At 44.6% G+C, this 16408-nt stretch overlaps 1 protein-coding gene across 1 annotated transcript; it reads right to left on the bottom strand.

The window, feature by feature from the left end:
* Positions 1-298: 298 nt before the first annotated feature.
* LOC135550682 (receptor-interacting serine/threonine-protein kinase 4-like) lies at positions 299-16039 on the bottom strand. The gene is made up of 8 exons (XM_064981706.1): positions 15711-16039; positions 8486-8777; positions 5998-6146; positions 5156-5205; positions 4248-4406; positions 3945-4051; positions 3133-3361; positions 299-2903 (listed from the first exon to the last, which is right to left on the bottom strand). The coding sequence occupies exons 1-8, from the start codon at positions 15896-15898 to the stop codon at positions 832-834; spliced, it is 3246 nt and encodes a 1081-aa protein (XP_064837778.1). The 5' UTR covers positions 15899-16039; the 3' UTR covers positions 299-831.
* Between the last annotated feature and the right edge of the window lie 369 nt (positions 16040-16408).

The raw sequence follows: 16408 nt of genomic DNA, 5'->3' as shown, positions 1-16408 counted from the left end.
AGGTTTAGGAGTTTAAGTGGTCTGTGGAATGAGCCAACAGCCTGGAAAGGCAGGCATGTTCCCCCTCTTCACTCCACCCCCCTCCCACCTGCCTGGAATGTGATCCCCCCCGAGGGCAGTTCCCATGGCTGGTGCCAAGTTGAGCATGCTCTGTGGGGTCTGGGGGATAGGCAGGAGGCACAGATAAGAACAAAGCTGGCTGCAGATAGAGACATGCCCATTCTGCCTGGCATTGAAGATGTCATTCACAGGCGCACATGGGTACACTCACAACACACACACACACACACACACACACTTGTACTGACACTTGTTTTATTAGAGAATATAACTTATGGACAGGATGAACATACCAGCTAGAGTAAGTAGATGGGAAATGAAAATACAAATGAGCATTCCACAGATGTCAACATTCTCTTACTGTACAGAAGGCAATGAATGTACGAATGTGCATATGCAAAGTAGAAAAGTTACACTACTAAGGGGGAAAACGTGACATGGAGTCTATATTTAACATGAAAGGAAAAAAGTAAATGACGATCCAAAAGATCTCATGGTTCTATATACAGTGTATTTACATTAAGGCATTCCTTCCCTGACAAGATACCAAGTAAGATAACAGGGGTTTTGAGAGGCCCAAAGCACCAAATAATCATAACATCTGGCAATGAATGATCAATCAAAGACGGACATAATATTAACACACAATCAATCAAAAATACTATGTACAAAAAAAAAATCACAATAAAACAGCTGGTCTCTTTAGCTTTCACACTTCTCCCATCACATCAATGGGGAAGGGAATAGAAGAGATCCCTGACTATTTTCAATTCAAGGACAGTTCTGTACAATCCAGTCACTGGGTGACTCCCTCCTCTCAGCGGAGGACTCTGGACATTCGTTACCCTCATGCTCCGTCAGTTTCAAGATTACAACCTTCCTCTGGAGCCGCAAGGCCAACTGGCTAGGCCTACGAGCCAGGAGCTTTGGGCAGTCCTCTGCTGTTGGATGCAGGGTGTCCTGGGGGAAGGAGTCCTGTGGTACTTCCTGTGGCAGGGGTATGGAGTCCTGTTGTAACTCTTGTGTATGTTGGGAGATGGAGTCCTGTGGTACTTCCTGTGGCAGGGGTATGGAGTCCTGTTGTAACTCTTGTGTATGTTGGGAGATGGAGTCCTGTGGTACTTCCTGTGGCAGGGGTATGGAGTCCTGTTGTAACTCTTGTGTATGTTGGGAGATGGAGTCCTGTGGTACTTCCTGTGACAGGGGTATGGAGTCCTGTTGTAACTCTTGTGTATGTTGGGAGATGGAGTCCTGTGGTACTTCCTGTGGCAGGGGTATGGAGTCCTGTTGTAACTCTTGTGTATGTTGGGAGATGGAGTCCTGTGGTACTTCCTGTGACAGGGGTATGGAGTCCTGTTGTAACTCTTGTGTATGTTGGGAGATGGAGTCCTGTGGTACTTCCTGTGGCAGGGGTATGGAGTCCTGTTGTAACTCTTGTGTATGTTGGGAGATGGAGTCCTGTGGTACTTCCTGTGGCAGGGGTATGGAGTCCTGTTGTAACTCTTGTGTATGTTGGGAGATGGAGTCCTGTGGTACTTCCTGTGGCAGGGGTATGGAGTCCTGTTGTAACTCTTGTGTATGTTGGGAGATGGAGTCCTGTGGTACTTCCTGTGGCAGGGGTATGGAGTCCTGTTGTAACTCTTGTGTATGTTGGGAGATGGAGTCCTGTGGTACTTCCTGTGGCAGGGGTATGGAGTCCTGTTGTAACTCTTGTGTATGTTGGGAGATGGAGTCCTGTGGTGCGTCCGGTGATAGTTCCACCCCCTGGGCCAGAAGCATGCTGGTGATATCTGTATAGCCTCCCCTCACAGCCAGGTGCATAGGGGTGAGGCCCTGTTCGTCTGACAGACTAATAGCCTCAGGGCAGTGGACCAGAAGCTCTTTGAAGACCTCACAGTGGCCCCCTTCTGCCGCCAGGTGGCAGGGGGTACGCAGGGTCTGATTGGTGCAGTAGGGGTCTGCCCCTTCCTCCATCAGCATCTTCACTGTGGGCAAGTGGCCACGTTGGGCAGCGAGGTGGAGGGCGGTAAGACCCTGGCCAGTCCGGGCCTGGATGTCTGCATTGTGCTTGACCAGGAGGCGGGAGGTGCTGGTGTGGCCTGTCTCAGCTGCCACGTGCAGGGGGGTGTGGAAGCCCATGGAGGTCACGTGGACGTCTGCCCCCAGCTCTATCAGGATCCTTGCCACCCTGTACTGCCCCCTTTGGGAGGCCAGGTGCAGCGCCGTGCGCCCGTCAGTGGTCTGCCCATCTACGTCCGCTCCAGCCTGCTTCACCAGCAGTTTGGCAATGCCCAGGTGGCCCTGCCAGGCAGCCAGGTGAAGAGCCGTCCAGTCATCTCTGCCCTTCACGTGGATGTCTGCACCTCGGCTCAGCAGCACCCTGACCACGTTCTCTTGGCCATGCTGACAGGCGATGTGTGCAGGCGTGCGGCCCTGGGCGTCAGTCTCATTGATGGAGGCGCCGCGGTCCAGCAGCAGGCGGGTGATGGCCTCGTCCCCGTTCTGAGCAGCACAGTGCAGGGCCGTGTATTGGTCCTCGTCCCGAGCGTTGGCGTTGGTGCTCCGACGGCCCAGCAGTAGCTCGGCCAGGCCCTTCAGGTGCATCTCGGTAGCCAGGTGGAGTGGGGTGGAGCCGCGAGCGTTGGCCAGGTTGGTGTTGGCGTGGTTGAGGAGCAGGAACTTGATGGCCTCCTCGTTGGCCTGCGTGACGGCGTGGTGGAGCAGGCTGCAGCCGCCCTCCAATAAGAGGTCCACGTCCTGAGGCTGCAGGATCTTCATCAGCTTGGACATGTCTTTGGTACGGATGGCGTCGCTCAGCTTCCTCCTCTGCACCTCCCCGGAGTCTAAACAACAAGGAGATAGAAGATACAGTATAGACTCAGGGCCAAAACGACAAAGAACCTGTCTGAAAGTTAATGAGACACTCCACATGTTCCAGAAGTCATTCAGAACTGTACTACTTATATGTAGGATATATGACCCTGATAAATAAGAATTCCTGTCATCTGTTAAAGAAAACCATGGACAATGCCACAATGTATTGACTACAATCACCATATCAGCCAGTCTTACCACAGCTATTCTCTTTCTCAAAGGAGAGGGTGATGGAGTCTTGAGAGGAGAAGGCAGAGTCTACAGAGGAGATCCCTGACAGTCTCTTGCTGGTGTTGTCTTTGCTGGGACAGCAGTCCTCTGTCACACGGTCAAAGCTCCGAGATATCCCAGAGTCCACCTGGCTCAGCAGCTCTGATAGGCTGTAGTCTTTCTCTGGCAGCATGGCTGATTTGGGCCTGACTGGTTTCTGCATTATCATAATTTTCACAATTTCACAGCATTATTCCAACCTCATAATGTGGAAGTATATATAAAACACACAGAGAAATCACATTTTTGACTGCACTGGGTCTTTCAATAGTTTCTCTCAAACTCAGTCTTCATGCCTTTTTCTGACTGTTTATCATCACCAATATATCATCTTCACATACTGCACAATAACACCTGTAAATTCTGTCATATTTGGTAAACGGGTGTCGGTCAGTTTGTCACGTACATTGAGCACCAAACACAGAACGTGTCGCAACAGATTTAACCAAGTTAAACAATGTTGCTGGACAGCATTCTTATTTCATGAGGAAACTGTTTGTCAGAATCAAACATTGACTATGTGTGTATTATGGAAACAATAACAGGTCCAGTACACAGGAAAGCAATCTCAAAAATAGGCACTCAGACATTCTGACATACCAGAGGGTTTTCTAATTACATTACAGAAGAACAACAAAGAAGACTGACAGAATACTATATAGCATGGCATGTCAGGGAGAAGAAGAGGATAGAAATAACAGAGGGAGAAAGGCAGGGGAATAGAAGTGTAGAGGTTATACCTTGTCAGTGGGTAGTCCATGGCAGTGGTTATTCTCGAGCTCAGGAGTTTGGGTCTTGGACTCCTCTTGGGGTTTAGAACACAGCTCCTCGGTTTCTGATGTGATTTCTGCAGACAGAAAACAACAAAGGTCAGGTTTGGTTTGGTGTACAGAATAGCATCCCTTGGTTTGATTTTCACCCTTTCAGAAAGCTGGGCACAGTACATCATGATGTTGTGTAACTCAGTTTAATTGGGTTCTTACTGCTTTGGAACACACACACCCACCCTTTAGAGACATAGGCCCCATTTGGTCTCTACTCACCCTGGAAGCTGGGTCTGGTGTCAGGTGAGGGGGCCCAGCAGCGTTGCATGAGGCACAGGAACCCCGTGCAGGCCTGGGGTCGACTCCGGGGCACAACATTGAGGTCAGGGCGCACCCCTCTTACCACCTTCACCATGATCTGCAGGATGTTGTTCTCCCCTGGAGGAAATAGAGGACATATGTTTCCAATCAACACAAGACATAAGACAAATTGATACACTTCATTCAATTCTCTACTGTTCATATGATACCTCAGTCCATAAGGTCTACTAAGGTCACATTACTCTAAATACAAATTAAATCCTTGATCATATCAATGAATTATGTCTTGATTGTGTGCTGTTGAAGGTATGGAGAAGCAACATAAACTAATCTGGGTAAGACTGACACTAGTATGTACAGTTAATTATTATCATTCATGTGCGCTCAGATAAGAAAGGTGTATAGATGTTTTGTTTGTTTCCCACACCAGGCCTGAAAAAATCTCTTAGGCTTTCTTCTGTTAATGGTCTCTTTGTTATCATGGCGTTGGGACCAGCCAGTCAGTCAATAATTCAAAGCAAACAGAGGCAGTGGACTTAAACTCAGATCACCCTGACTTCTTTGGTATCTCCAAGAGAGATTTACATGCTAATAAAAAGTCATGCCAGAGTAAGCATACATGAATCACAGCCCTTATTTTAAGTGTTTATAAAATCCCTCATGAGAAAAACAATTGGAATCATTTCCCTGTTTGACCGCTAGGTTTTATGGGTATAATGACACCTCCCCTGTGGGGCTCAATTGCAGTCCCAGAACTTTGAGTTTAAGAAATACTAGGAGTGCATTTGATAAGACAAACCCTGAAGGACTACAAGGTGTCTTTACATGAGAACAGAATATCTATACATTTCCTCAACATGTCTCACCTTGGTAAGGTTTCTTTTGTGTGAGAATTCCCCAGATGACTATGGAAAAGCTGTAACAGGAAGGGAATAACAACAGTTCAGTATCAAGACATACTGTCAAAAGTGATAAATGATTGAATGACTGACTCACTATGGGTTTTCCAGGCATTACCTATAACTGATTAATATACACAGTGTACAAAACATTAAGAACACCTTCCTAATATTGAGTTCCACCCCTTTTGCCCTCAGAAGTGCCTCAATTTGTCAGGGCATGGACTCTACAAGGTGTTGATAGCGTTCCACAGGAATTCTACCCCATGTTGACTCCAACGCTTCCCATAGTTGTATCAAGTTGGCTGAATGTCCTTTGGATGGTGGACCATTCTTGATACACACGGGAAACTGTTGAGCGTGAAATACCCAGCAGCGGTGCAGTTCTTGACACTCTCAAACCGGTGCGCCTGGCACCTACTACCATACCCCGTTCAAAGGCACTTCAATCTTTTGTCTTAACCCTCTGAAAGGTACACATACACAATCCATATCTCAGTTCTCAAGGATTAAAAATCATTCTTCAACCAGTCTCCTCCCCTTCATCTACATTGATTGAAGTGGATTTACATCAATAAGAGATCATAGCTTTCACCTGGTCAGTCTGTCATGGAAAGAGCAGGTATTCTTAATGTTTTGTAAACTCAGTGTAAATCCAATTCAGGTTCATATTGATTAAAACAAATATTGTAAAACAAACAATGGAGGGAAGAAGTGAAAAAACAAACATCATGACTAAGCATTAAACAGACAACGTTCCACCCCTCTGGCAGACAAGGACAGAGAGAAGTGAAGGTGAAGACACCCACCTGTAGACGTCATGCTTGGTTTCTGACACCCTGTCCTTCTCGATGATGCTCTCCGGCGGCAGGTAGGCAATGGTGCCACAGAACCCGTCACGGCTGATTTCATCAACCCTGGAGAGGCCGTTCCATCGTGCCAGACCAAAATCTGATATCTGAAGGGGGAGATGGGAGATACAGAGCATATCTTATTAAGACAAGAACCCACTGGAACTCTCAGCCTTTCCCATTGTTCTTATGGTCATGGCTACCTATGACTACCGTACCCTCAAGCTGATGGCTGAGCCCTCATTGTATTCTTTGCATCCAGAGCCATGATGAGGTCAGAGACAGTCACGTCCTGTCCTAGCCTGACGGAGCCTCCCAGCCATGTCCTGTCCTAGCCTGACGGTGCCTCCCAGCCATGTCCTGTCCTAGCCTGACGGAGCCTCCCAGCCATGTCCTGTCCTAGCCTGACGGTGCCTCCCAGCCATGTCCTGTCCTAGCCTGACAGTGCCTCCCAGCCATGTCCTGTCCTAGCCTGACAGTGCCTCCCAGCCATGTCCTGTCCTAGCCTGATGGTGCCTCCCAGCCATGTCCTGTCCTAGCCTGCCTCCCAGCCATGTCCTGTAGCCTGAGGGTGCCTCCCAGCCATGTCCTGTCCTAGCCTGACGGTGCCTCCCAGCCATGTCCTCCCAGCCATGTCCTGTCCTAGCCTGAGGGTGCCTCCCAGCCATGTCCTGTCCTAGCCTGAGGGTGCCTCCCAGCCATGTCCTGTCCTAGCCTGACAGTGCCTCCCAGCCATGTCCTGTCCTAGCCTGACGGTGCCTCCCAGCCATGTCCTGTCCTAGCCTGAGGGTGCCTCCCAGCCATGTCCTGTCCTAGCCTGAGGGTGCCTCCCAGCCATGTCCTGTCCTAGCCTGAGGGTGCCTCCCAGCCATGTCCTGTCCTAGCCTGACGGTGCCTCCCAGCCATGTCCTGTCCCTGGGTGCCTCCCAGCCATGTCCTGTCCTAGCCATGTCCCAGCCATGTCCTGTCCTAGCCTGACGGTGCCTCCCAGCCATGTCCTGTCCTAGCCTGAGGGTGCCTCCCAGCCATGTCCTGTCCTAGCCTGAGGGTGCCTCCCAGCCATGTCCTGTCCTAGCCTGAGGGTGCCTCCCAGCCATGTCCTGTCCTGACAGTGCCTCCCAGCCATGTCCTGTCCTAGCCTGACAGTGCCTCCCAGCCATGTCCTGTCCTAGCCTGACAGTGCCTCCCAGCCATGTCCTGTCCTAGCCTGTGGGTGCTTTCCTTACCCCTCGTGTCAGAAGTTGAGACCCTGTTTGACTGAGTTACATGTGTGGGCGAGTAGCCGAACACAAACTCAGTCAGTGTTGGCAGAGTACCTCAGCCTGTTAAGACAGGCCCAGGCTACGTGTTTACATGGAGGTATTAAAACAGACAGGTTGAAGGAAGGTTCCCACCCATTTCTCCTCCACCTCCAACCATTAGTCATGCAGGGGGAGGTTGGCGATGAGGTGGGATGAAGGCTGGGCGGGAGACACCTTTCTGCCCATAGCATATGTGTCCAACAGGACGGCCATTTAAAGCAAAATTCAAGTGAATAACAGATTCCCTCCATACCTGTCAGCTGAAATTCATCCTTGAGCAAATCCTATTAAAAGGACTGAAGTTATTGCATTTGGGCTGTTGTTTTAAAGAGTCATGCTACATCATTTGGGCTAAGGTTTAGTAAATACTCACTATCAGGTCAAATCTGACTTTTCTAACATTAGACAGTGTATTGATTTGACATATTTGGGTTGTTCCATGAAATAAGTGCCTTTTGTGTCTCTGATATTTAAAGTAGAAATTGTGCACCAATATTGAAATGTAATATCCTGTTATATTAAATGAAGTGCCCTTTAGTATAGATCACATGGAAAATTCAATAAATCCGATGTTTAATATACAGTAAAGACTTGCTGAAGTGTCTGAATTCAGACGTTTAAACCCAGCAAGTTTTCACCGTCATTGTAAAGCCCTAGTTACTTTGTTGCTTTGACAAAGTCATTTCTGAAGATTAAAAAATAACAATGTGATTAGTGATTCATTTTAAAGGTAACATGTTTTAAATAAAAACTGTCACACATTTGAAGGTAAATCCTGTTACTTGACCTAAACTGTAATTTTAGTATGGTGAAACTATTCCTTTTAAAATGTTTTTTCTAAAAAAACATTGAACATCTAATTGTCAAATCATAGTTTAGAAGCAGATGAGCTGGTTCGACTGTTTTTGGCCATTTTCTGTGTACCACCAATCTTCTGAACCTGTAGCAGTAGTAACAGTAACAGAAGCAGTAGCAATACTGTAGGAGTGTTTGGTTGAGTTCGCCCGCCGCACCAGGGAGGCAGAATCCCAATTTAGAACCAATGTAATGTGTATTTCAGAAACAATTGTTTCAAATGTGCAAGCTCTTCCCACACAGCGCCCTGTGCGAACTCAAATGAACAAACCAAGTAAGTCGTTTCTCACCTTGACGTGGTAGTGTGCGTCCAGTAGGATGTTGGCAGGTTTTAGGTCCAGGTGCAGGAGGGGTGGGCTCATGCAGTGCAGGAAGTTCATGCCCACCGCCGTCTCGTGGATGATCCTGAAGCGCAGCTCCCAGGGCAGAGGCTCAGCAGCCAGCAGGGTCTCCAGGGAGCCTGTCTCCATGTACTCCATCACCAGGCCCTGGGGGTCCCCACAAATCCCATACACTGGCAGGATGTAGCGAAACTTAGCCGCCTCCATCTTCTTAGCCTCTTCCAGCAGCTCTGCTCGTTCCCTACAGAGGACATAGCGGTCTGTTAACTTACTTACTTACTTACTTAGCCTTCATTACGCCAAGTGGTGCAGAAAGGCCTTGTATACCTGTCTGTTCAGATTGAACTACATACTGTAACTCATACTGTACAGAGTAAAGGGAATTTAGGTTTAGCTGTCCTATAAACCTGCCCATCCATCTACATCCCTCGATTCACACCAAATTCGTAAAATGCTGTTCTCTTATCTTACTAAGACAGGTATTCTAAGTCTTGTTAAAACAGCACCATCTGGAATGCCTTTTACCATTGGCCCAAATTCAAACTTCGTTACACAGTAGAATACAAGGAGACAACAAACTGAGATGCATGATTTTCCCCATGCATTAACCGGTCTCTCTGACATGCTAGGCCTTAATGACATTCCTCAGAGAGAGCCAGGCCAAAGCATCGAGGTCTGGGTGGAGTTGTGAACACAACAAACCTCTTGTTCTCTGTGCACGTTGTTCAACCTTTGCACAATTTCCTATTACCTTTATCAGTGTTAGCCTGGCTAGGCTAGCAGATGCAAACAGAGCAGTGTAGCCTATCACTACTGACCTCAATAGAGAGATCTCAAGGAGAGGTTCCTATGAAAACAAACTCAGATAAACTGCTTCATCATCATGAATAATGAGTGTGTACGGGAGTGTCTTCACTACAAATGAGCAATGACTTGGGTTTACAAAGGATTCATTAATGTCAAAACAATATGCTGATGAGAACACTTTAAAAAGTAGTAGAAGCAGATCAAATTATGAAGTATAGTCTGTCTCTAAGGCAGCCATTTCTTTATGTTTGGAGGTGTCAATTATGAAATCATTCAAGTTCAATAAAAGTGCAAGCTTTCTCATCAAATAAATCTGACAAGAATTAAAAATCTGTGCAAATGTGTGGATTTAGGAGATTTGGGGGGGAAAGAGAGGGGCTGAAAGTCATAATCACCTGGCATTAGCCAGAAAACTCTTCAGCTCAGAAACCTTTCAAAACCAAACAATGACCCTTTTTATAAGGGAGAGGAGCCCAGCAAGACCGGTTCTGCAACTTCTCTTATTGTTTCCACCAAACATCGTCTGCATAGAAGGGAGTTGGGACCCAGTCAGACAAAGCTGGCTTTGAGTCAGATGAGTGTGTGGATGCAGGGTGAAGGCAGGCAAATTACAGTTCATGTACTTTTCAGATGTTCAGAGCAGATAGCATCTTTAGTTCAGGTTTAGTGGGTGCCATGAGTCTAGCTACCACGGATTGGAGATGGATGTCAATGCTTGTCATTGGTAAAGCTGAAGAACTTCCTCCTTGTGCTGTGTATCTGACATTTTCCTTTGTACATGTTTTGCAAAAGCAGTAGGGTAGAAGTGAAATAAATGGTCATAGGAAGTAACATAATAAAACAATTTAAAGGATGCAACAAATTCATGTTTGTGAGTGTCTGCTAAAGGGTGATTCAGTGCAAGTTAACCTGAGCATGCACAATTAAAAAGTTAGTCATTTCCAAATTAAATCATGTTCATAATTATCCTTTAGGTCTACATGTTGGAGTTCAGGCATTATATGACAAGTTTACGGAGGTGAAAGCATTAATTTTTACCATTGTAGAGTAGATGGCCAAGACTCATATTTCATGGCTTTTAGAAGGGGCTCACAAAGCTTGTTTTTCCACTAACAGCTGCTCCCCAGTGTGAATTAAAAAGATGGGATGTTAATGAAGCAATTACATACAAGATTGAAGTGTCTTCACTGTCTTGTAACACACATTTGGTTTTTGTAAAACATGTGCCTTACATTGGATCCTCTTGAAACGTTCTCTTTAAAGCTTTAATCAAGGTTTTATATGGACTTTAACTGGTTTCTCTCTTTTCCCTGTCAGTATCCTTTTTCAGCATGATGATTTATCCAATGGTGTAAAAGTACTTAAGTAAAAATACTTTAAAGTACTACTTATCTAATGATCTAATAATTTTTTACTCCACAAATTTTTCCTGACACCCAAAAGTACTCATTATATTTTGAATGCTTAGTAGGACAGAAAAATTGTCTAATTCACGCATTTTGAAAAAAAAGCTAATTTGTAATTAAATAGTACCCACAAAACACCAGCCTCAACGTCAACAGTGAAGAGGCGACCCCGGGATGCTGGCCTTCTAGGCAGAGATACAAAGAAAAAGCAATATCTCCGACTGGCCAATAAAAATAAAAGATTAAGATGTGCTTAAGACAGACAGACACTGGACAGAGGAACTCTGGCCTAGAAGGCCAGCATCCCAGGGTCGCCTCTTCACTGTTGACGTTGAGACTGGTGTTTTGCAGGTACTATTTAATAAAGCTGACATTTGAGTACTTGTGAGGTGTCTGGTTCTCAAACTAGACACTCTAATGTACTTGTCCTCTTGCTGAGTTGTGCATTGCGGCCTCCCACTCCTCGTTCTATTCTGGTTAGAGCCAGTTTGCGCTGTTCTGTGAAGGGAGTTGTACACAGCGTTGTACAAGATCTTCAATTTCTTGGTAATTTCTCACATGGAATAGCCTTAATTTCTCAGAACAAAAACAGACTGACGAGTTTCAGAAGAAAGTTCTTAGTTTCTGGCCATTTTGAGCCTGTAATCGAACCCACAAATGCTGATACTCCAGATACTCAACTAGTCTATAGAAGGACAGTTTTTTGCTTATTTTTCAGCTGTGCAAACATAACTGAAAAAGGGTTTTAGCCTTTTAAAATTATAAACTTGGATTACCTAACACAACATGCCATTGGAACACAGGAGGGATGGTTGCTGATAATGGGCCTCTGTACCCCTATGTAGATATTCCATGAGAAATCTGCCATTTCCAGCTACAATAGTCAATCACAACATTAACAATGTCTACACTGTATTTCTGATTGATTTGATGTTATTTTAATGAACAAAAAAGTTGTATTTCTGAGTGAAATAACAGTTGAAGTCGGAAGTTTACGTACACCTTAGCCAAATACATTTAAACTCAGTTTTTCACAATTCCTGACATTTAATCAAAGTAAAAATTCCCTATCTTAGGTCATTTAGGATCACCACTTTATTTTAAGAATGTGAAATGTCAGAATAATAGTAGAAAGAATGATTTATTTCAGCTTTTATTTCTTTCATCACATTCCCAGTGGGTCAGAAGTTTACATACACCTTTAAATTGTTTAACTTGGGTCAAACGGTTCGGGTTGCCTTCCACGAGCTTCCCACAATAAGTTGGGTGAATTTTGGCCCATTCTTCCTTACAGAGCTGGTGTAACTGAATCAGGTTTGTAAGGCCTCATTGCTCACACACGCTTTTTCAGTTCTGCCCACAAATGTTCAACAGGTCAATACCTTGACTTTGTTGTCCTTAAGCCTTTTTGTCACAACTTTGGGAGCATGCTTGGGGTCATTGTCCATTTGGAAGATAGACTTTTGAACAAGCTTTAATTTCCTGACATGTTGCTTCAATACATCCACTTCATTTTTGTTCCTCATGATGCCATCTATTTTGTGAAGTGCACCAGTCCCTCCTGCAGCAAAGCACCCCCACAACATGATGCTGCCACCCCTGTGCTTCACGGGTGGGATGGTGTTCTTCAGCTTGTAAGCCTCCCCCTTTTCCCTCCAAACATAATGATGGCCATTATGGCCAAACAGTTTCATCAGACCAGAGGACAATTCTCCAAAAAGTACGATCTTTGTCCCAATTTGCAGTTGCAAAGTGTAATCTGGCTTTTTTATGGCGGTTTTGGAGCAGTGACTTCTTCCTTGCTGAGCGGCCTTTCGGGTTCTGTCGATATAGGACACATTTTACTGTGGATATAGATACTTTTGTACCGGTTTTCTCCAGCATCTTCACAAGGTCCTTTGTTGTTGTTCTGGGATTGAATTGCACTTTTCGCACCAAAGTACATTCATTTCTAGGAGACAGAACGCGTCTCCTGCCTGAGTGGTATGACGGCTGCGTGGTCCCAATATGTTTATACTTGTGTACTATTGTTTGTACAGATGAACGTGGTGTCTTCAGGCGTTTGGAAATTGCTCCCAAGGATGAACCAGTATTATGGAGGTCTACAAAACAAATTCTGAGGTCTTGGCTGATTTCTTTTGATTTTCCTATGATGTCAAGCAAAGAGGCACTGAGTTTGAAGGTAGGCCTTGAAATACATCCACAGGTACACCTCCAATTGACTCAAATTATGTCAATTAGCCTATCAGAAGCTTCTAAAGCCATAACATAATTTTCTGGAATTTTCCAAGCTGTTTGAAGGCACAGTCAACTTTGTGTATGTAAACTTCTGACCCACTGAATTGTGATACAGTGAATTATAAGTGAAATAATCAGTCTGTAAACAATTGTTGGAAAAATGACTTGTGTCATACACAAAGTAGATGTCCTAACCGACTTGCCAAAACTATAGTTTGTTAACAAGAAATTTGTGGAGTGGTTGAAAAACGAGTTTTAATGACTCCAACCTAAGTGTGTGTAAACTTCCGACTTCAACTGTATGTGTATGACAAAAAAATGACATATTAGGGTATGGTGCATGGCTTGTGTACTATTCAGTCTACGTGTAATTATGCAATCCTAAGGTACTATGCCTTTTGCTGACATTTTAAAAACATTCCAAATGGCATGTGTTTATGATAGATATTTATCAAGAAATCTAAGATATGAATGTGTATTTCAGACTCATATCCATAACAGAAGGTGTAACATCTATAACAGTTGTTTTTACACTAAAAAGTAATAATGTACATTTCAATATTTAAAAAGTTTTAGTATGTGTTCAGTCATGCCTTTCCTTCAAAAAAGCAATCCATGTTTTGACCTAAGACTTACAAACTCAGACTTTTGCTAATACAGTACGTTCAGTCTCCCCAAAAAGCTTGTCCATTTCACGTCACATTCATAACGCTTCTTATTTGCTTTACTTCGCCAAAATGTCAATATTTACAAGTCTGCTCTTTTGGGTATACACTCCCCCCAAGGAGTACTGTAGACACACATCAACATTTGTATTTATATTTATTCCATTCTGTGAGACATTTAAGTTCTGATTTTGTGTGCAAATGTAATGCCAATATCACTGTATTCACCTTAAATTATTAAAATGTCATTTAAAAAAGTGCCTGTGACAGTGAACAAATCCTTCAACAAGTTCTCAACGGCAGAAAGTTCAGCATTCGGTCTGTGGATATATAGCCTCAAGTGAAATTAAGTTTAGCTGCAACCTGATCCAATCATTGTCTTCAAAGCTGTAAAAGCTCTCAAATGACAGATGGTCATTATGGTTAAAGTGTTCTACATTATAAGCCTATTGAACAATCTTCCCAACCTCTTACACCTTTAGAAACATTAACTTGATATGACACCAAAAATGTACAAATGCACTAACATTCTCCACTGCTGATGAATGTAAAGCCACCATTTCATAAGCAACAACTTTTGTGCCAAAGGAATGAAAGGACATTGTACAGATTTTTTAAACACATCCACTCCGGTTAATTTTTAAATCAAGTAGAAAGTAGGAAACTAATAATGAGAGTAAACGAATAGCTGATAGTCCTCTTTGAGGCTCCAGGGGGGGCTCAGGTGTATACTACATCCAAGATGGTGGAGTGGAAACATCTGTTAAGAAGGGGGTAGGGTGACAGGATGGGGACAGGATGGGGACAGGATGTTCTTCTGACGGGGACAGCTGAGCTCGGCCTCTCGTGTTTCCTCCTGCTGTTGGCATACATGTGAAAGGTCATGGGTCACCCACGCAAGAGGGCATGCCTTCAAAGCAGTCTCAATTCGTTTGGGGCATGGATTACATGGTGTTGAAAGCATTCTCCAGGGATGCTGGCCCATGTTGACTCCAATGCTTCCCACAGTTTGTTGTTTTATTTAATTTTAGCTTTTTTTTTACATTATTGAAACATTCTGTATTTTTGGCCTTCTAAACCATGACAAAAACTACTGGCGGCCAATCTGGACCCTCGTCTATTCAGAGGGTAGCAAGGGCAACCTGATGGGGTCTGATGGAAGGTGGACCAAAGGAGAGAAGTGTGGTATTGACATAATTTGCACATCTCTAAATACATTTTCTAGGTTGTACACTCAAGCTTTTTAAGTGCAATGACAAGAACTGCTTGTGAGAGACGTTAGCTACGCTTAGTATACCAAACATTAATTACACCTTCCTAATATTAAGTTGCCCCCCCACCCCCTTCTTTGCCCTCAGAACAGCCTCAAGTCGTTGGGACATGGACTCTACAAGGTGTCAAAAGCGTTCCACAGTGATGCTGGCCCATGTTGACTCCAATGCTTCCCACAGTTGTCAAGTTGGCTGGATGTCCTTTGTATGGTGGACCATTTTTATACAAACGTGAAACTGTTGAGCGTGAAAAACCCAGCAGCGTCACAGTTCTTGACACAAACCGGTGCCTGGCACCTACCACCATACTCTGTTTAAAGGCAGTTCAAACTTCTGTTTTTCCCATTTACCCTCTGAATGGCACATACACACAATCCATGTCTATTGTTTCAAGACTTAAAAATCCTTCTTTAACCTGTCTCCTCCCCTTAATCTTCATTGATTTGAAGTGGATTTAACAAGTGACATCAATAAGGGATCCTAACTTTCACCTCGCCAGTCTGTAATGTAAGGAGCAGGTGTTCTTAATATTTTGTGCACTCAGTGTATGTCCACCATCCATGAGTCCGTGACATAAGGCTGAGTAAGCATGCTGCCCAGTTCACAGCATACCTCACACCCTTAGATAGAGGATCAAACTCATAAACATATAGAACTACAACTTCTTACTCTGAAGCCCACAGATGATATCAACCAGATATCATGGAGTCTAGGCTTAAATACTTGAAACAACATTCTTCATACCCCCACACACAATGAATCCCAGAATAACAGCTGTCACACTCACTTGTCATCTACATGAAGGCAGGGAGGGCACTTGATAGCCAGCCATGTTTTCCACTGTACATGCCGGACTTTGTATACTTGTCCAAAGCCGCCCGAGCCGATCTTCTCCCAGCTCCCAAACTCAGAGGAGTCAAAGGTTCTCAGCAGCCCCATATTCCCATGGGAAGGGTCCGGAACATCCATATCCATCTTTAGAAAGGCTTTAATAGTGTTGAAATCCCCAAATCCTTATTTTTTCCTCTAACACACATTCAGAAGAACTAAACATACACACACATGCCTACTGAGAGCTTCCTTCCTTGTTTTTTTCCACCCTCTTGCCTGACTCAGTCTGGCCCCTCCTTCTTTTCAGGTGAAAGCAGGGGAAGGGCCAGTAGATGTGACATCATTTCCTGGGTCTGGCCAGACAGACCAAACACCAGCCTTTCCAGGGAGCATTCAACACTGAACCAGTTTGTCAAAGAGCTCGAGTCCCGACTCTCCTATTTCTGCCCAGAAAAACAATAAGCATCATATTTGTAAATTAGATGGAATTCAAGAACAGTGGAATGTTGGCATATCACCCAACACCTTTCTCCCTCTGATAACCATAACACTAGCAAAGACCCTGTAAATATCCGGAGGAGACATGGGATATATCCTTAAAAAAAATGTGTTACATGATATCACCCATATGGCTCTGGTTTGGAATGTATGGGT

The sequence above is a fragment of the Oncorhynchus masou genome, chromosome 12, assembly GCF_036934945.1.
Source record: "Oncorhynchus masou masou isolate Uvic2021 chromosome 12, UVic_Omas_1.1, whole genome shotgun sequence".
NCBI classification, from domain to species: Eukaryota; Metazoa; Chordata; class Actinopteri; order Salmoniformes; family Salmonidae; genus Oncorhynchus; species Oncorhynchus masou.
Note: the sequence above shows the minus strand (reverse complement) of the source record. Positions and strands in the feature narration are given on the sequence as shown.

Bases quoted from the DNA above. Each gene is read 5' to 3' on its own strand.
- LOC135550682 (XM_064981706.1), bottom strand. From the start codon at position 15,898: ATGGATATGGATGTTCCGGACCCTTCCCATGGGAATATGGGGCTGCTG. The intron at 4,052-4,247 runs GTGAGTAGAGAC...TTCTGTCTGCAG, and splicing joins CACCAGACCCAGCTTCCAGG to AAATCACATCAGAAACCGAG. The intron at 3,362-3,944 runs GTATAACCTCTA...ATGATAATGCAG, and splicing joins ATGGACTACCCACTGACAAG to AAACCAGTCAGGCCCAAATC.